The following is a 21,217-nucleotide window of genomic DNA, read 5'->3' as shown; positions in this document are numbered from 1 at the left end:
ACTACAAAAGTATCAATTGTCCTTCTTTTTCATTGAAAATGTTGGCCAGTTTGACATTCTGTTCTGCAGATTTCAAAACGTTATGTAAGTAATTTTGAAATTACTTCGCCGGACAGTGCCAGATCTGTGGGGGATGCCCTGGATGGTACTGCCTGGATGGCGACAAATTCACCCAATTTCTGTGATTTTTTTTTCCGTTGAGACTCGAAACAAAAATTTGAAGGAAGATAAGTGAGATTGGCAGCTTCAAGAATTGTTCCGTTTGGAAAAAATAAAAGATCCAGTGCAGGTCCCATGATATAACCACCCCAATTCTACATGCAGAAGTAACGAGGAAATCTTCCCACTTCATCATATTGTGTTGTGCAAAATCTTGACTTAAACAGCCATGACTCCATAGTTGGACCAACTATTCCTTTCATGCTGCCATAACTATTTTTAAACCTCAAATTAAATCTTATGAAATTTTCAAACCTACAAATTAAAGTTTAACGGAACACCAATTCAACAAATTTTTCTGTTTCGAAATGCAAAAGCATGTTTCAATATCATTTAGTATTTTTATTTTTTTTCCAAGTTTGCTTCTGACCCTTTACTGAGACTCAGCAGACTCCCAAGGGGTCTGCGGACCGCAGTTTGGGCAGCCCTGATTTAAAGTATCATTTATCTTTCCTTACATACACACATTATACTTTAGATGTATGTTTTAATACATGTAAAAAATCTCATAGACAATTTTGTAAGCTATCTCTTTTTTTTTTGTGATTTCTTCAAGTTCTGATTATTTTCTAAAAAAGTTGATGGCATGTATTTGCTTTGTTTAACCCATTAAACGCCGCTATATAAACTACATAAAGCATCTAGAAAAAAATTACTACTTTCATGAAAGATATATATATATTGTACAGTGCAGTTGAAATTTTTTAAAAAACTGCAACCGTTTAGAAATTATAGACTGTTCCCGTAGTGGGAGCTTTGGCGCTTTTGAAGGGGGAAAAAATTCCGCTATCTCAACAGTGTTTCTACCGCATTCGGTTTCGTTTGTACTTCTTTTTCCGATCTCGTTTTAAAAGAGCCGCGTCTGAAAGATTATATTCTTGTTCTTTTATGAAGAAACATGTAAATCCATCACAAAAATTATGTACATATGTGTATCTGTGCTTATTCTACTCCAAAATGGGAGCTATATTTCTTTTGCATTTCGCGCGAAAAGAGAAACACTAAAAGTAAACGAACTATAAAGAAAAAAGAACTTACCCATTTCATCAATCTTCAATTCCTTTTATGAAAATATGTAGTACAATTTTGATGCAGCATTACATCGCATTTTTTACACTTGGTTCGAGTGTTCTTTTTACAGAATTTACATCGAGATTGTTTTTCCGCGCTTATAATAAAATGGTTTACTCCATCAAAACGTACAGAAGAGTTCACTGGTCCGCAAGGCCCTGACTGGGGATTTACGAAATCTTCTTTTGAACTTTTCATCAAGGCTGTAGTTACATCCCTTAAAAATGTTAGTTGTGTCATTTCGCCCTTGAGCTCTCTGTGAATCCTCCAGGCTGCTACAACAGCCATGTTCAATGTATTTGTAAAAAAAGGCCACCACCATTTTTTCCCTTTTATACGAGGTCTGTACGTGCTTAGAAATCGATCTAAGAGATCCACACCACCCATATATTTATTATATGAGGATATTAAATGTGGTTGAGGCAAATCTTTTCTCTTTTTTTCTTCAGCACACCATCTTTTGGCTGTTCCTAGGGGGGCTTCTGTCTCAAAATTTGACGCTAAACATACAATTTTGTTGTCTTTCCGTTTTACGACACATAAGTTCTTAGTTTGTATGGATTCGAAACACCCTCTTTCATTTTTTACTAGTAAAGTACTTTTAGTGAGAGGGCAGTCTTTTAGTCTATTTTCTCTTATAGTTCCTGTAGCGCGAAACTCTCGATTTTTCATTTCTTCCAGCAATTCTATGGAAGTAAAAAAATTGTCCATATAAATTTTATGCTTTCGAGGATTTTCGATACAGTGAATTAAATCCAAAACAACTCTTGTTCCCAGAGGTTTACTGTCCTTTTTTGCTGTGTTTTTTCCAACATAAACTTGTAAGTTTAGTGGATAACCTTCTGCGGTCGCCAAAACCCACAGCTTGTATCCAAATTTTATTGGTTTACCCCGCATGTACATTTTTGCTGAATGATGGCCAGTGTAGGGTATCATCTCCTCATCCACACTTAAATTCTCCGAAAAAGCTCCAAATTGCTGCAGTTTCTTGCAGAACATGTCAAGGAAGCCCCTGACTTTTCCCAACTTGTCAGTTTTGTCTATGTTATCATTATTGCACAGATGAAGAAACTTTTTAATATCCCTGAATCGCTGTCGACTCATTGCTGACTGGACAAATGGTATACTGCAATCTTCAGAATTGCTCCAGTATAAGTCCTCTTGCGGTAATGAATGATAGCCGCTGAAGAGTATGATGGCAAGAAACTTCCTCATGTCATTTTCCGATAAAGTGAAACCAGTAGAGTTCTTCTGTGAAGCATACCGCTGTGTTTCCTCTATCAAATGTTTCATTATTTGCTCATCAAAAAACATCATAAAAAGTTCATATGGCGTCTTAGTGGCAATTTCAGGAAAAGTTTCTTCCAATTTGGAGATATTTTCAAAATTAATAGGCAAGAGATTTGAAGCTTTCCACTTTGGATCACAAATGGTTTCTTTTGACTTTTTTTTCACTCTGAAATTTTCACTCAATTTATCATTCTTTTCATTGCGTTTTTTGCTTTCATGGATAATTTTTTTTTTCGGTGGTTTTAAGGGAAATATCAGTTTTCTTTTTTGACCCTTCTTAATAGAAACTTCAGCTTCTCCTTGTATTGGAGTGTCCACATTAAGCATGATACCATTATCTGTGGCATCATTAAAATTACAGCTCGACTTTGCTCCGTCCACATTGCGTTCTGTTTCTGCTGGTAAAGTTATCTTTCTTTTTTTAGAATTTAGGGCCCGTTTTTTTCTTCTCAATTTTTTTTTAACTGTTACTTCTACTTCACCACAAACGTCTTTAGGAAAATCCGTATTTATAATTATTTCATTTTCAGCTACATCCTCTTCATCTGTCACAAGGGCAGGATCAGGGGGCAAACATACAATACTACCTTCATCTGAATACTCATCAGAATCTAGAGTATTAAAATACTCCAAAGCTTGTTGCACTGTTAAAAATTTAACAGGCATTGTTTTTCTTATAGATAAATATCTCAAAATTTGAAAGCTAATTCTGCCAAAAGGATAAATTTGCAAGAGAATGAAAAATATAATACTGTTCTCGGTCAAACTATCCTGAGAATGGTAGAAACATTCACTATTCACAAAACAAAGTTCCAAGAATCCTTTTTCAAAAGACCCAGACAGGGGTACACACGTGCTTCGTGACGTAGGTTGCCCCTTTCTGCCTAGCAGCATTCCTTTCTTCTTTGTAAGCCCTCGCGCATAATAGAGGAAAAATGCTACCGGTTCCCGCCAAAGCTCCCACTCCGGGAACAAAAACCTTAAGCGCTTCTAACATTGCTTTAAATTAATCGTTTCATTCCGGGTTTTTCATGTATTATTTGTTAAAATATCTTCTTTAAATATGCAGAGCACTTGAAAAAAATTAAGAATCCATTAATTTAGATTTTTTTAGTTTTTTACATCTGTGTAAAACAAGCAAAGTTCCATCTTTTGAAAAAATGCAGACAAATTCATAAAATTCAATAAATCTACTGAATTTTTTTTATGATATACTCCGTTTTGTTAAAATTCACATGGAATTTATTTTTTATAAATAACTCCAATTTCTTCAGAGAAAAAAATTTAAAAGTAGATGTTCCCGCAATGGGAGCTTTGGCGCCTTATGGGTTAAAGCATTATTGAAGATACCACCAATCTAGCTGGGCCCAGAGCCTGTTGCTTGTCGTCACTTTTGTATTTGTATTTGTATTTTTTTTTGGGGGGGGGGGAGATTTTTTAAAGCTTTGTAAATCTTGAAAAATCATTTTATGCATTTCTCCTGTAATGTAATTGACATATAATTCAGTTTTTGTTATAAAGTGTATTTTAAGTTATGAAAAATGTTTAATTTCAGGGCACATATGAAAGAAAAATTCTTATCAGATCTTCGAAAAGCTCGGGAAACATACTCTGGTGATGAGTTAGCAAAGGTTAGTGGGTGTTTCAGCTCTTGAGTGCTAGTTTAAGTCTTATCAATTTTCAATTGCAAGAATGTATTTTTCATTGGTTAACATATTTTGTCTAGTAAACAAGGTGTTCAGTTCCCTGAGTATCTAATGCACTCAAAAGACATTAGCTGCAGAAATAGTATAGGATTTTTCTTTTTTGATCACTAAATGTACTCTAGTTTATAAATTACCCACGGTCATTAAAAGTCAAAGCCACTAGCTTTAATAGAAAGGTCACTAGCTTGGTATTTGGTGGTGATTAAAGTTACTTTCTAACATGGGCAGATCCTTTTTTTTTTGTTTAAAATTTTAATCAATAATTTAAAGGTCACACTCCAGTACTGTAAAATATAGCTGGTTTCCTTATCCTTCTTTGATATGAACAGTGCAAGTGCACGCGGAACATCACATACTGAGAAAAAGGAAGAAATTTCTCATCAGTAATTTAGGTTGTAGTTATTACCTTACCTACATGTAGGTTGCATTGATCACATTCTACAGAAGCTTTTCATCACCACACATTCATCTTTTGTGTATCTGTGGATGTTTTTGTCTGTGAAACATTTATAAGTACCAATGAAGTGTCCTGAGCAAAAAATAGCATTATGAACAGGAGCTTGCCCAGGGGGAGAATGGACACCTGTTGGACCAGTCCCAAGCCTTAAGGGGGGCCCAATATTTTTAAAACTATGCGTGAAATAGAGAGCTGAACAATATGGAGGGAGGCCTGGAAAAGTCATTTGTGACGGGCCCCAAAATTTCTGTGCACGACCCTAATTATGAAAGAAAAACACATCCTAGACATAGCTGAAATTAGCTTTCAGCCCTGCTTTTTTTAGTGCAAGTGTTATTATAACACTCGGCAAAATCGGTTAATTAAATTTTTCCACTAGTTCATTGGGTAAGTGTCGAATTTTTAATCAGTGAGCTTAGATGTTGATCCCCACCCCCGATTTTGTTTTTCCGTTTGGTACATGTTTTATCATTGGTCCGATAGAATACGTAAAATCAGGGTTCCATTGTATGTTTTAAAAATCACTTTTCTCTTTCTTCCTTGTGAGCAGCCTAGAAAGGTTATTCCAAGATCATTTGTAATTTTTCCAGAAAAAAAAAACTGTATTTTTGTATTTTCTAACTTGTCATGTTTAGTTCTGTTTAAGAAAAATATTATTTAACTTGGTGGACAAAAAGTCTTTAATGTATTCTAAATGATTTAACTTTTTTATTAAAATTATTTTTTCATGTCTGATTGTATTTAGACAGACTTTTCGGTGTTGTAACAATTGATTTGAATCTTAAGTAGTTTCACATAGGGAAAAGATATGGATTATTCCAAAATAATTAGTTTTTTTAATTGTCATTCTTTACTATTCCATGCTTGATATAAAAGCAATCTCCACAGAAATGGTGGGCTTCATGAAACTTGTGTTTAATGGTGATTATGCTGCATCTGAAGATATTGTTACTAAAGGGAAAGTATAAATACTTTGAACTTTTGAATAAGATGGGACCGAGTGTAATTTATGTATCACATTTTAGTCTTAAAATTTTGTGCATTGTCTGCTTCTTTGCATGTTTGCAATTTAGCTGCATAAAACATGTACTGTAATACTAACACACAAACTGAAATGTGGATGAGAACTTTCAACTCCTCCTCTTATTGCATTCAAGTTGCCAGATACTCAAGTCAAAATAGTATTGTTCTTCATGCTTTATTTTTTATAACAATTACCTAAAATTAATTGCTGAATTCAAAGTTACTTTGCATTTGAATTTCAATCTTCTTTTTTTTTTTTTTTGCTGCATTACTTTTTTCTCTACTTCCTAATGTTCCATACTGAAATTTAAAAGTAAGAAAAAGGTTTTATGTCATAGTTGAAAATCATCTAAAATGAAAGCAGCAGTATTCAGATGCATGTGTTAATAAAAATTTGTGCTGAAAAATCTCTTCTTATATCTTTATATTTGGTGTGTGTTTAGTTGAAGTTTTGTGTTTATTATGTTATGATATGTTCTTTTAAAACCTTAGATTAAAGAAAAGTTAACAATCCTTAGAGTAGATATTTAGTCATTTTAGAGACATTTAGTCAGAATTATAAAACACACTGTCAAATTAGTGAGAATACTCCCATAATTTTTTGATTTGATACATTCCTGATGAAATTCCTTAAAAAATCTTCTATTTTGTGAACAAATATGTCTTGATATACTGTCAGAACACAGGGTTGCTATTTTTTTCTGCTCCAAATTCCCCTTTCCTTTTTCATATATTTTGTGTATAATTTTATAGTTAACCTGTTAATAGTTAAACAATTGATTTTCAAAAGCCTAAAATACTTGTTTTCCTTTAGGAGTGATTTGTGTACAATGGGAGCAATTTTATCTCAGATTTTTCCTGCGGGGAAATATCTGTATCTCAACCTTTAACTGCAGAGCAAAAATGAAAATAATCTTTTTTGAGCAATCACAATTGCTTATTGTTCTCATTTGACTGTTTTGGCATGCTATCATTTTATTTTCCCACCAGCACCCTCTGCAGCATCACCGTCGACTGGCTCTTCACGATGCTGCTCCTCCAGCGAAAACAGTCTCCAGGTTGCGTCCATATCCTACACGCAAACTCACACACGTACACACACAGCACTGCATACACAACACACACACACATGCATACATACGCACACACACACTCACGCACCCACATACACGCTCGTGATTGCGAAAAACACAATTTGAATTCAAGATGCCAAAAAATTCCAATTTTTTTTTCAAAATAAAAAATCTATGACAACCTTTTATCGGTTAACTACTCAAGTGGTGGTACCCTGCTGCAAAGCTAACATTGAGCACTAATAAAATGGTTGGATTATTTTCTGATCATTAGATAATTTGTAAATTCTTCAAATGATAATACTGAATTCAAGCAAATTATTTTAAGTGGATTGACACTCATTTTTTAAAAATTATGATGTATATTCAATAAATGAATTTACCTAATAAAATGCGATTCTGAATCAATTGAATTCTAGTGACTGCATGAAATGTCAAACATAAAACTGTGTCACTGTCTGCATTAATTTGACAGCCTACTGTAATTATACTAGACATGCATCAAAATTATGGTCTGTTTGGTGATTAAAAAAGATACACTGCTGAGAAAAAAGGGGTTTTTATTCACAGTAATAAGTTATTACATATGTAGTTTATTTTTCCACATGAATACCATTCAAATGTGTACAGTTTCTTTAATGCAACACCAGCTTCTTTAACCCTTCTGCGTAGGGGTCTGTCAATCTGACCCGTTTGACAATACCAGTCTTGAATGTACCAATATTTTTAAGTCACTGTCCACCCAGCCATTTTTTCAAATGTAAGAAGGACAACAGTCGCTTGGTGCAGGGACAAACTTCCAACTGAGTGATAAAAAAATATCCAACAAAGATCTGAAATCTTCTTGGTTTTTACCATAATGCACTGGTTAGTTCATATATGAAGCATGATTCCCCAAAGATTTTAACAGCTGAGAATCCTTTAACAAGAAAAACAATCTAATCACACCAGGCAGTTCACAACTGGTCAGATGTATGATTGTTTTGGCCATTTCAATCTGCTCTCACCAACTAGCCAACAACTTCTGAATCAAAACAACAGTTGAAGTAGGTTGTGAAAGAGAAGTATATAGATAGCCCTGCATGCTTGAAATTTCATTCTGGCCTACCATTAGTGAAATATTGGGTCTCCAAGCCTTAGATTTGGGTTATGCCTCATGCTTAAGATGTGCCTTCAATCACTATTTGTTGTATTGTATTTATTCAGGTATCAACTTTGATTTAGATCAGAAGGTTAATGTGTAGCGGGAATTATGTATAAATATTTTTTTTTTCTTTTTTTAATTTAGATTTTACGAAATATGCGGAAACGTCTTGATGATCCTAATATAATTTCTGGAGATGTTGTTCTGAATATGCTAATATCTTTCAGAGAAATTCAAGTAAGTTTTCCACCCTGCATGGCATCACTTTCTATTTTGAAGCTGTGTTTTACTTAAATAAATGTTTTAGAATATAGGAAAAATACTGGTAAAATTGAAAAGAGGATTGCTGGTGGTATGGAATTTCGGTGAATAATAAGCAAATTTCTCTTCCTAGACAATGGAATAGATGGTTAAAATTTTAACTGATTTATTTTTGTTAAAATTTTAACCGGTATATAATAAAGTAAATAATATGTGAAAATTTACTCATTTATTAGAGTAAAGAAATTAAGATTTATTTAGTTCTAAAACTTCTACATCTATCCTTCTTTCTAAGCAAGGGGTTTGAATGTGACTTACTACTACAAGGGTTTTGCATGTTGTGTAATAGTGCTAAAAACTCTTTTATAGGTAACTTTCAAAAAGATTTAGAATAAAAGCTTGATTATTCGGAAAGTGTAAGAAGCATCCAATTCTGGACATCTGACTCTTTGGTATAGCTTAGTGTGCAAAAATTTGTACTTAGTTTACAGTATTGAGTGAAATAAAACTGCAATAAAATAATAAGAAAAATTTAATGTTCCTGCACCAAAATAGATCTTTTAATGAACAAGAATCAAAATGCCGAAAAACAAACCTTTTGTAAAAATTACAATCACAAAAGTAGACCATTCTCGTTATATGAATGATAAAATTATATAGTTCTGATTTGATTCATTATTAAAATTACATTTATCTATTCAAAGTCATTATTTCCAACTTTTGCGCGATTTTTTAGGCAACATATTTTTAAAATGGCGCTAGACATTTCCGTCATTATAGGTATTGAAGAATTCTCAATAACACGAGTTCAAACAAAAATGGCTGATCTGAAATGAGTGGAGTTGAGAAAATTATGAGATAAAAACGTCTTTTCACCAGATTCAACAAATTCATGTAACATCCGACAAGTAATTAGCTTAGCAACTATCATGCTTTATATATTGTTTTCTCTTCTTTTATTCATTCTTTTTATTGAGCAATCAAAATTGCTTCTTGTTTTCTTTGCGACGGGATTGACTGTTCTTTTTTCAGAACTATCCTTTGAGTGAACAAACACATGTATGTTTGTATCCTGTCTCTTTGAGAACAACTGGAAGTTAGGAGTCAAGCCAGGTGTTAAAGAGTTTCATAATTTTCTTAAGAACTTCTTTAGCCCCTTCTCATTTTTATAAAGCTAATTAAAAAGGCAGTTAGCATTTGTTCTCTAATTAGATGGTGAAAACATACTCACACATTTAAAATTTTGATATTAATCAAAAGAGTGGAAAATGAAATTTGTTTGAGGTTTTTAAGTTAATTAAAACTGCAGTTATATGACTTGACTTTGAAAGGCTTTCCTCTACTCAAATCACTAACTAGTTGTTTTTCTTTCGTAAATGTTGTAACAATTTTCCCCTTTTCATCAACTTTTTTTTTTTTTTTGGCAAAGATAAATATTTTTGCATCTTAACCTTTTAAGCAGCCACAATGTAAAATTCCTCTCTTAGATACATAAACTAAGTGAAGGAATTTTGTGTGTGGCCACTTGAAGGATTAATGAAATGGAAAATTTCATTTACTATAATAACTTCACATGCAAAATATAAACAGGTTAAAGGTTTCAAAAAGTGTTAGAAGTTTACATTATTATGATTGCATAAATCACGTCATTTAGTTTTGCTTTTTAATTTACTGATGATAATACATGCTTTTATAACATTTTGATTATATGAAACTTATTCCTATACAAAGCTTTGAAATATTCTGATATTCTGTACTTAAAAAAAATAATAAATAAGATTTGTGTTACAATGCGATTATATTGAAAAAACAAAGTAAACAAAGCTCAAATTCTCAAGAAAATACAGCATGTAGCTATTTCAAGGTTACAATAGAGCCTCTTCATCAGTGCAAAAACTCAGCACACAACCAGAAAGTCGTGACAGAACAGAACGTCAACCACATGGACATCAGTATTTATACCAAATAGGTCAACCAATAGGAATTCACAACAAACAACCAATGAGTAAACTACAAGTCAACCCCGTAGTGTGCAGCAAGGGGGGAGTCAGCCAATCAGTAGCCTTGAAGCAAAAAGAGTCGGAGAATGAGGGGGATTTACAAACTTGAAGCATCTTATTGATTGCCATAGCTGTTGGGGGTATTTATAGCATCTCTTGCAAGTGTGGACTTGGTTACGTTGGTCAGACTAAACATGCTTTCAAGCAACATCTGAAAGGACATGAAAATTATGTTTAACCACTTAACTATTTGGCTGAACACCGCTCGGGCACAGAGTAAGTGCCTCTACTGACATTCACGAGCACCGCTCGAACAGTTCATTTTTTACGCTATTGCACTGTTTTGCCCGCTCTTTTTATATTTATTAGTTTTCAGTATTTCTAATAGATGTCGCTAGCTGTCCAGCAAAGAATAGATTGAAAACTATTTTCCTAACTGGTTTAATTTTGTTTTTTCTTTATGCGGGGAAAGAGCTGCTTTTGTTTGCACATGTCTTCAGTATGAATGTTGTGGCTTCTATTTCTTCTCGGTTTTTTGTGCTAAATTAGAAAAATGAGTGACAATGAGTGGCTAATATGTGATTATAATTCTGATAATGATTCAGAAAGTGAATCCGAAATATCTATAAATAAATCTGGCAGTTGTGAAAGTTCATCATCGGACTTCTCAAGTGACCCGACTGTAATATAGGACTCTGCTTATCGCCATGTTTTAAAATTTATAACACAAAAGCCGAGTTTTGAAATTGAATGTAAGTATTAAAAAATGCATGTTTTTTTTTTTTTTAATGTCTAACTTCTCTGTAAATTTGGCTTTTCAGTTGAGTTAGCTTGTTTGGAAAAAAGCAAACTTTAAGTAAAAATTCATTTTTTTTGCTGAAATTAAAAATTATCATAAATCAATAAAATCAATGTATATGATAGTTTTTAATGCAGATTTCGTTTTATATTGGGTGAGTGCAAAAGTTCGTGCGGAGTTTGAAAGAAAGTCATACAGTGATTAGGCAAGCAAAACTCTTTATTCAATCAATTATATATTCTCCATCATTATCTATAATCGTTGTCTAATCTTCTTCCAACGTTCTGGCAGCATACGGATGCCCCGATCATGAAAACTGTGTGGTTTAGATTCAAAGAACGAAGACACGACGTTTTGTAAGGCATTCAAAGAGTCAAGTTTTTTTCCATTTAAATGATTTTGCAATGACTGGAGTAAGTGATAATCCGATGATGCGATATCAGGAGAATACGGTGGATGAGTTAGGACATCCCATTTCAGGCTGTTCAGTTTGCGTAGCGTCTATCTTGAAACGTGTGGTCTAGAGTTATCTTGATGAAAGACTACGCCTTTGCGATTTGACAAACTCAGACGTTTCTGTTTGATTTCTCGGTTCAGATTAGTTAATTGAGAACAGTACTTGTCCGAATCCATCGTTTGGCTGGCAGGGAGAAACTCAAAATAAATTATACCCTTGCAATCCCACCAAACACAGAGCATCACCTTCATCGGGTGCAAACTGGCCTTTGCCATTGCGTCACCATGTTCACCTGCCTGTTTCCATGTGCATTTGTGCTGAACGTTGTTGTACAGGACCCGTTTCTCATCGCCCGTCACTAATCGATCCAAAAACGGCTTGTTTTTGAGCCACCCGAGTAAAGATACGGCAGCAGAAATTCGCTGGATTTTGTTGCTCTCGATCAACAAATGGGGCACCCATATATCGAGCTTTAAATCAAATCCGATTTTTTTTTAAACGCCGAAAAGCGGTTGATCGGTCAACGTTAAGTGCTGTAGCAACTTCCTCTGTTGAAATTCGCGGAGTATTCTGAACTAAAGAACGTAAAACATCGTCATCAATGTCGGAAGGTCGACCTGAGTGTGGCTCGTCTTCCAGCTTAAAATCTCTGCAACGAAATTTTGCAAACCATTTTTCCACAGTTCGTTTAGCTGGTGCTTGATCTTGATAAATGTCTTGAATGTTTTTTACAGCTGCTGCAACATTTTTCCCTTCTGAAACTCGTAAAGCATAACATGCCGTAAATGCACTTTATCAACACTCATTTTAAAAATAATCTTTCTCGAAGCAGTTTGTATCTGCACAAATTATTTTGATTGGAATGAAAGCTGCACACGTCACCTTTCCAACGATCTGACTTACGTAGATAGTGTTATTAATGACTACACGTTACGCCCGTTCTTCTATTGCAACTCCGCACAAACTTTTGCACTCACCCAATATAATCAATTTAAATACAAATATGTGTATTAAATATGTGTTTATTTTTGGACCCAATATGGCAAAAAAGTGAAACAGTTAAGTGGTTAACGTAAAGAACTTGCTGGTTCTTCCATCGGTCAGCATTGTTGGTCTTCCGGCCACTGTTTTGAGTTTTCATCTGCCATAATTATTTCTTAATGTTCTCTGGTCTATGACCTTGATTTTTGAGAAGCTTACTATTTTTGAATCAATTCTCATTCTCTATTCAATGATTTTGCCAGCGCTCCATTTTCTTCCCAATATTTGGAAGTAATTTTTATAATTTGCTTCTTCTGGTTGTTCGTTTTCTCCCACTCTTTTTGTTTCAAAGTTTCTGATTGGTTGCCGCCCCTCTTGCTGCGCACTACGGAGTTGACTTGTATCTCACTGATTGGTTGGTTGTTGTGAATTCCTATTGGCTGACCCATTTGGTATAAATACTGGTGTGCACTTGGTTGACATTCTGTTTGTTCACAACTTTCTGGTTGTGTGCAACACTGATGAAGAATCTCCATTCTAGCCTTGAAATAGCTATATGCTGAATTTTCTTGGAAATTTCTGCTTTAATTACATTGATTTTTCAATTTAATCATTCAGTACATTGATTTTTTTCTTTTTTTTTTTTTAAAATATAGGATTATGATTCAATGGTCAAATTGGTTGATGATTTAATGACAATACCTAATCTTAAATTCACATGTACTTCTACCATTCAACATTTGTATGCTTTTGCTCTTAACAGGTAAATCCTCATTTCATATTTTTAAGCTATTTATTTATCAGTATATCATTTCATAGGAGGATAATTACGTATGAAAATGTATAGTGGTAATCTGGTAAATAGGACAGTTAACAATTTGCACACTTGTTGACTTTAATTTTCTTATTTATATGTCAGTCTAAGATTTTTCTAGAGTTCTTTTTTATTTGTTGTTTAAAGCTATTTTTTCATTTGTAGGCGAAACAAAGAAGGTGATCGTGAAAGAGCTTTAAAAGTGGTTACTACTGCTTTAGAAAAGAAGGAAAATCATTTTCCTGACATGGTCTGTCTTTGTGGCAGAATATATAAAGACATATTTGTAGAATCTCAGCATACAGATCAAGATAGTTTAGAAAATGCTATTAAATGGTATGAGTTTTTCCTATTAGAATTGAAGTATTTTAATTTAAGGTATTAAACTATGTTTTTTTCTGTTAATGCTGCTGTTTGTTAAGTTTTTTGAAGGTAAGTTAGTTTACTGTTTGTGTTCGATCTGTTGATTCTTTTGTACTTTTAAGAACTGCATGGATAAAAATTGGAATTTTTATTTGTGTGCCGCATGAGTTTTTAATTAATTAAACCTAGCACTCTTGTGAATTTTGCTCAGCATGATCTCATAATTTTTTCAACTTGCCATGTCTGTATTAAATGTATAATACCTTTTTCTATTATAATCAATTTTGGGGTCTTCATTTGCATACTATACTCATTACAATTTCATTTAATTAATTTAACAACTATCAGTTATTTTTATGGCATAATTTCTCTCTCCCAGTTTTTGCATTACAATGCATTTTATGAAATATTTACAATAAGTCTTATCTAACTTTTTTCAGTAAGTCTAACAAGGAAAGCTGTCTGATACTTTATTATTAATTTACTGATTTGAAATCTTCACAATTCTTTTTTAGAATTTTAAATGTCAAAATCAGAAGTATTTGCTCAATTTCACATTGGGGGAAAGTGGTCAATAGGGTAAAGTGGTCATGTATCAAATAAGACTATATATGTGTAATGCTTGGAAGAAAGAGGGTAATTTTTTTATTTTAGATTTCAACAATTAGGAATTAAGTTTGGAATTATAAATTTTAATTCTGGCAATACTTTATTTTGGAAAAAAGTCTTTTTATGTGCTTATGTAACATTTTAAAATCTGAACACCTCTTTTAACTTCTTTGTAAAATTTTGTTCATTAGAATTTTTATCAGATTGGATGTGCAGGCAGCTTTCTGAGTGTCCCAAGAACATGTCTCCATAAATAACTAAGCTGGGTTCATTTTATAGAATATTCCAGAACTACTTTAGTAAGATGGAGTAAAGTGGTCATAGGTTAAGCTTAACATATTTCCTTCACCTAAAATCATTTAATCATTATTTATATGGCAAATATCAGTTTAATTTAACTTTACTGAGCATTTGCTGTTTTTTAGGTAAACTGGATTGAGTAAAACTGAGCCTGATAGTAATATTTATCAATTGAATTAGTGCATAATTGTAATTATGTAATGAGAGAAAATTTCTTGGCATTTCTTTTGTAATCACAGCTTTTTCAATTTATTCTAATAGACTAATTTGCCACCCCCCCCCCTGAAAAAAAGTTGTTAAATTTCAGTAAAAAAAATAAAAGCTCAAACTCACGTTTAGAGACATAACTCCAAGAAGTCTCCACATTTGAAGACATAAATTCACACTTGGAGTATTTGGCATACAGTCAAGCCTGCTTATTAGAGTATGGGTTAAAAGAATATCCTGCTTAAAGTAATACATTTTCAATTTACCAAACCGTTGATGTCTATTATTTAAATCCTGTTTAATGGAACATCCCACTTATTAGACTAATTTTTCATAGAAAATTGGCTATTTCATTAAGCAAGCTCGACTGTACGTAAAATATTTAGCTAAACTTAAATCATAAATAATGTAATTTAGGAAATTTAAATATTATTAAGAATCTATCTTTAATATATTCCTTAATCAAACATTGGAAATTATCACACCTTCTATGATAATAGTGATGAAGTCCAGGGGTGAAATATGATAATTCTTGGTGAACCAATTTTTAATCATAGTTGACCATCAAAAATTTGTAATTTTTTAAAAATAAAGTTAATTTCTTTAAAAGACTTAGGTGTGCTGAGTATGAAAAAAATTGTAGTTTATGATGGTTTTACACCTATTTTTTTTAATTATGACCCCTTTACCCCATCCCAGGTCATTAACACATTTGAAAAAAAAAAATGCCATTAAGTTATTTAAATCAATTTTTTTCTTCCAAAAATTCAGTGTAGCGTGTTCTTTATTAATGTAATGTAAAATAACAATGAAAAAGTTTGAAGTTTTCAAAGCAATTTTTGTATTTATTGTTTACCTAAGTTGAAAAACCTGGTTTTTATGGCCACTTTACCCCACCAGACCCTAATTTGCATAAATGATAATATGTCACTAGTATTTGCTTTGCCCTTTGTCGTACATAGAACTATTCAGTTATATTAATATGTTTGTCCAGATTTAAACAAGCTTATGTTGCTGTAAACCAGAATCAATTTTTTACATCAGCTAAATCTTTTTCTTAATTGGCTTTGAAAATTATTTAAGCTCTATCTTTTTAACAGCTAACTATTTTCAAAAAGCAATATATATTTTATGAAAGGTTTAAACATTAACCAAATGGCAGTCTATAAATGATGTTACATTAAAGAAAAAAAAAAAACTTCTGACTTCCTGTTCCCTCCTTGTCACAAAGTTTTAGACCTCTCCTTATTCCCCCCTCCCCCTTTGTCATGTGACACCCTGTTTTCATAAACAAATTCTTATTAAAAATTGCTTGATGCCACACTTGTTATCCCCTCTCTCCCCCTTGTCACAAACTCACAATTTCATGACCCCCTTCCCCAGTGGCAGAGAAAAGTGGGAGGGGTTATGGGAGTCATGACCCCTCCCAAAATGTCCACAATATTATCCGCCCCCATTGTGTTCAAACATTTTTTTTTTTTTTTGTAAAATGCAAACAATTTCATAATATTTTTAATTTATTAATCATTTTTAAAATAAATATTTGAAATACTACTTTTCAATGTTAATGAAATTAATTATTGACCTATATGTTATATTAGTGGCCTTATTTCTCGCTTGACACCCAAACAGTTTCAGAAACTTTTTGCTCTCAAAACCGTAGCTTTGCTCATGGGGGGGGGGGGGTAGTTTTGTTCCCTTACTACAGGTCATGTGAAAATCATGGGCAAAGAATTTTTTTCCCCTTATTTCAATATGTATTTCAGGACTGGAAAGTATAAAAACTGAGCTGTACGCGCAGGGTTAATGTAAATATTGTAAGCCACTATGCCAATATACACTGGTTATCCAGAATAATTTTCATTTAACAATAAAAATAGCTCATGAAACCCTGTACATGTATTTTAAATGGTTGATTTGTTTTGATGCTTTTTTTAGGTATCGCCAAGGCTTTCATGTTCAACCAAATGAATATGCTGGAATAAATTTAGCTACTCTACTTGTGATAGCCGGAAATGAGTTTTCAAAATCATCTGAACTTCAGCATATTGGCAGAGTCCTAAATAATCTTATTGGACGCAAAGGCAGCCTTCATTCCCTACAAGATTATTGGGATGTTGCAACATTTTTTGAAATCAGTGTGTTAGCTGAAGATTATGCAAAAGCCATAGAAGCATCACTGTGCATGTTTGAATTAAAACCTCCAAATTGGTAATTTTCCCTCCTAATTTTAATTCCTTATTTATATTAAAAACACAAAAATACTGAATGCTAATCTTTTTTTTTTCTTAATTTGAGGAGCTATTGTTTCTTTCTCATTATATTGCTTGGAGAAATTATAGTTTATTACTCTTCAAAAAACAATGTTCATTACTCTCTTAAAATTCAAGCATGTGAAAGCTGTAAAGTAGATTACAATGGGACATTTGTTTGTATTTTTATTCAGTGCTTTGGAACAGGAACTATAATAATTTTCTTTTAAACAGGTATTTAAAATCAACCATTGGCAATATTGAGTTGATTAACCGTTTTCGTAAAAAGCCTGAGCATTTGGAACTTGGTGCGGAAGAACAGGTACTAGTTTTTAAATACAATTAAGCATATATAGATTCTGTTGTTTTTTCTATTTTGAGTAGTCATGAATACTTATTATCCTCACTTGACCAAAATTGATATTGCTGTGATTTTTCTGATTATAATCACAATGGTTGTTTTAAATATTTCTTTAGAGCAAAATTTTTGTTGTCATAGTTACAGTACACCTGCAGTTTGATTTAATTCATATTTTTTTCAAGGCTTAATTCAAACAGACTTTACATTAAAAAAGTTTTTTGTTTGTGTGTGTAAAATTACATTTTTTTTCAGGAAAAAACACCAATATAGATGAACTTAACAAAACTTCATTGAAATGCAAAATTTTCAGATTACTAATTCCGATCATTGAAGATTGATAAGAAATAAAAGTACATAATGTTATGTGCTGTGAATGACGATGAGTGTACTGGTGGATTTCAGCCATAAAATCTTTATTACTGCATCCTAATCACCATTTCTTTATGGATATGCCTCATGTAATTCATTCTTTAAAATCAACAGTCATAATATGATGGGTGCAAACATCTTATCCTTTTCTATTCCATTCCATTTTTAGAAACAAGAAACCCAATGAGTAGGGTCCTATCACAGTTCATGATTGCAAAAAACATAATTTGGATTCAAGGCATCAATACTCAAAGTTTTGCCCCTATTTTGTCATCATCATTGCTGTGGAGTCTTGTTTAAATTTAGATTATTTTTTGTCACCCTGTCAGGTTATTTATAATGTGTATTGAGAACTTCTTAAATGGATTTTTTTTTTTAAATTGTATGTTTTGTAGAGTATCTACAAAGAATGTTATCTTGTATTTTTGCAGTAAATTTTTTATTTGTTTCAGATTTTCAACTTTTGGTTAGAATTTTTTGTTGCTGCTTCAACTGAGGATCATTCTGATGCAATTAGATTTCCTGTGAGTTATTACTTCATTTTCTTTTGTGCATTTAAACTATTTTCAATCTTTGTGCAAAATATTTTTAGTACTATAAAAAAATAATAATATGAAGATAATTATGACTGGTATGTAGTAAACAAGATTCCGAAATGTCTTAAAAGATAATTTGTTAATTCATGTTTTGTAAATGCATGAATTATCATGGATGATTCAGGTGCTCAAAAATTTTATTGTATGCATTCTCTATCCACTTGTAAATTTTTTAAGTTATATTTGTTTGTTCAGATACTGAAAATTATAAAACTTAAGTTTAATGAAGGTTGAGAATGAATTAATTTAGTTTTTAACCTGCATGTTGGGCCTATAGGGAAAAAATATTTGCCCAAGGCACTTCCAGTTTTGAAGTGCTGTTTAACATTGCATTAATTAAAAATAACATTTTATTTTAATGACTTTTTTAATTATAATGTGTTGTGTTTATACATATAACCAGTTTTAAGTAAAAACTTTTATTCACATTTTTGCTAGCTTGTATTTGGCAAACCATATACCCTGTGATTTAGAAGTGTTTGTTTTCTTAATCATCAATCAGATTGTAGTCTGTTACCTGTTGGAATATATATAAATAAAATTCCTGCAGTATTAGTGCCCATCAACCTACTGTACACAAAACCACTCAAGTGAGTGTCTACAGCTTCCAAGCATCATGAAACTCTTGAAAAAGCCCAAGATTTAAAAAAAAAAATCACCAAAACTCTCAAACAATCCATGTTTTTCGGAAAGAACTTGTGGAAATTTTCTCTCTGTGTCATCCATCTCGCTACTTATTTTGCAAGGGTTAGCGCAAATCTAGTTTTCAAAGTTCGTCAATTTGGTTTAGATTTTTAAGCCTTAATTGTATTTTCTATCTTACAAATTTATTTGCTTTTGATTCTGAAAAGCACATCAATTGAATAGACATTGTTTTTCCCAATTCAACCCATTGAAAGGGAAGAAAAATGATTTTCAAATCATAGCTTTGTATCTTGACATAGTTTACTTTGCATTTTCTGCTGCTTAATAAATGGTATTTAGTATTTGTATCAAATAGCATGTGAAAAAAAAGCAGATTTATTTAACAAATGCATATGATGTCAAATAGCAGATGTTGCTACCCAAAAACAGTTATGCTAAAATTTAGCTTCCTTACATATGCAAAAGAAGGATTATCTGTATATTTCTCTAAGTTTTGATGACCATTTGATAAACAAAAGCAGGCTTAGCTATTTGGGCCAAAAGCAAAACAATTCGTCACTGATTGTGTGCATGAATGCCTACTGTAAAATATCCTTGGCACTTGGAGACGTTAATGTTAACATCAGCATCGATCTAAACCAGTGGTTCCCAAACCTTTTGAGCCCATTGCCCCCTCTAGAGGATGAATGACTCCTATCACCCCCAACCTTTCTTCCTTGAAAAAAACCAAAATTTTACTCTCTTGAGCATCAATACAGAGTGGCAAGAAATAACTTAGACACACATAATACACCATAACGTTAATGCTAATGAAAATATTATGACCAAACTTCGAAATAAATATGAACAGTCGAGTTCCAACCTACGCGAGGGATGCGTTCCGAGACCCGTTGCGTAAATCGAAATTTTGCGTTGTAGAAAAATGAATGTATATTTTTTTAGAAACATGCACCAAGTTCTTTAGACTCTTAAAACAATCCTCAAACTGCTTTAAAAAATTCCTCAATTATACACTACAGTTTCTTACATAAATAATCAAACTTTTATTGTATTTAAAAAGAAAAAATATCTGCTTTATTCAAAATTTAATACTGTGAAGATACAGAAAATAAATGATTAATAGGAGGGAGAGACATAAAATAAAACAGCACGGAACATACAGTATGCAGTAATAATAAAACGCTGCATTATGATAGTACTGTTCAGTAGATACAGTAATGAAATATGTGAAATTAAAATGAAGATTTATGCACCATGATCAGATAGTTAATTTGCTTCGCCTTTTCTCTTATAACATTTCCCATTTAGGGCAACACCTCTCTTCGTGGTCTCTTGAAGCTTCACAACTGGGAGTTTCAACATTGTGAAATTAAGTTCTGAACATCAACGAATATTTTTTTTTCTTGATTTTAAACTGTGCGTACGGAACATGGAAGTTTCTCTTTTACTTACTGTTGTGCTACATTCAACACATTTTTGGTTGCTCAAAGAAGAAAATCTTAAGCTTTCCTATATTTGCTAGAAACAATCCTGTCTTTCCATCTTCACAAAATTTAAATGAAACAGCGTGACAAAGTGCGATTACATTTTATGAACTTTCATATTTAGAATGAAAATAAAATAAATGAAAAATGCTGAGTGGTTATTTGATATACTAACGAAGCGCTGTGTAGACTAGCGTGTGCTATGGGAACTTCCGCTGTCAGGGGTGCTAAAGTGATGCAAGTCCATTCACGAAATCAGTATTTAGTACCCAATAACAAAGCTAATTTTTGTGTTGCGCATGAGGAATTTACATTACCTCTAAAATTTGTTACTGGTGAAAAACTCGCATTATAGCCATTTTGCGTAAGTCGAATCTCGTTGTAGAGAGAGTGGACTGTACGTTATTTTGTCTAATATATATACAAATTTTCAGAGTGGCTACCTTAAGGATTAATACAGAGCTTTAAAGGTGTCGAAAAATTTTTGACTCTCGGCCGCAACTCACTGATATTTTATCCTATGCCTTGCATAAGGATTTCTTTTGGGATGCCAAAGTTTTATGAGGTTTAGCACACACTCTTGTCTCCATGATGGATCAAACAGAATAATCTATTGGGTTTAAATCTGGGGAATGCAGTGGCCATTCTTGAGCTCTAATGAATTCCGGAAAATGTCTTGCAGCACTCTTGATTGCATTTAGCTCTGTGTGCAGGTGCAGAATCCTGTTAGTTGGTC

At 32.6% G+C, this 21,217-nt stretch overlaps 1 protein-coding gene across 4 annotated transcripts in view; it reads left to right on the top strand.

Moving 5' to 3' along the window:
* LOC129231457 (mitogen-activated protein kinase kinase kinase 15-like) overlaps nt 1-21,217 on the top strand; it is a 132,480-nt gene that overhangs the window by 25,731 nt on the left and 85,532 nt on the right. For all 4 annotated transcript variants that reach the window (XM_054865780.1, XM_054865779.1, XM_054865778.1 and 1 more), the window contains exons 7-13: nt 4,136-4,211; nt 8,128-8,220; nt 13,138-13,244; nt 13,461-13,631; nt 16,713-16,985; nt 17,261-17,348; nt 18,209-18,280. In XM_054865780.1, coding sequence (XP_054721755.1) covers nt 4,136-4,211; nt 8,128-8,220; nt 13,138-13,244; nt 13,461-13,631; nt 16,713-16,985; nt 17,261-17,348; nt 18,209-18,280 — 880 coding nt within the window. The remainder of the gene's footprint in view (nt 1-4,135; nt 4,212-8,127; nt 8,221-13,137; nt 13,245-13,460; nt 13,632-16,712; nt 16,986-17,260; nt 17,349-18,208; nt 18,281-21,217) is intronic.

This window comes from Uloborus diversus, chromosome 10 (genome assembly GCF_026930045.1).
Source record: "Uloborus diversus isolate 005 chromosome 10, Udiv.v.3.1, whole genome shotgun sequence".
NCBI classification, from domain to species: Eukaryota; Metazoa; Arthropoda; class Arachnida; order Araneae; family Uloboridae; genus Uloborus; species Uloborus diversus.
The sequence above is the reverse complement of the archived record's forward strand: the minus strand, read 5'-3'. Positions and strand labels throughout refer to the sequence as shown.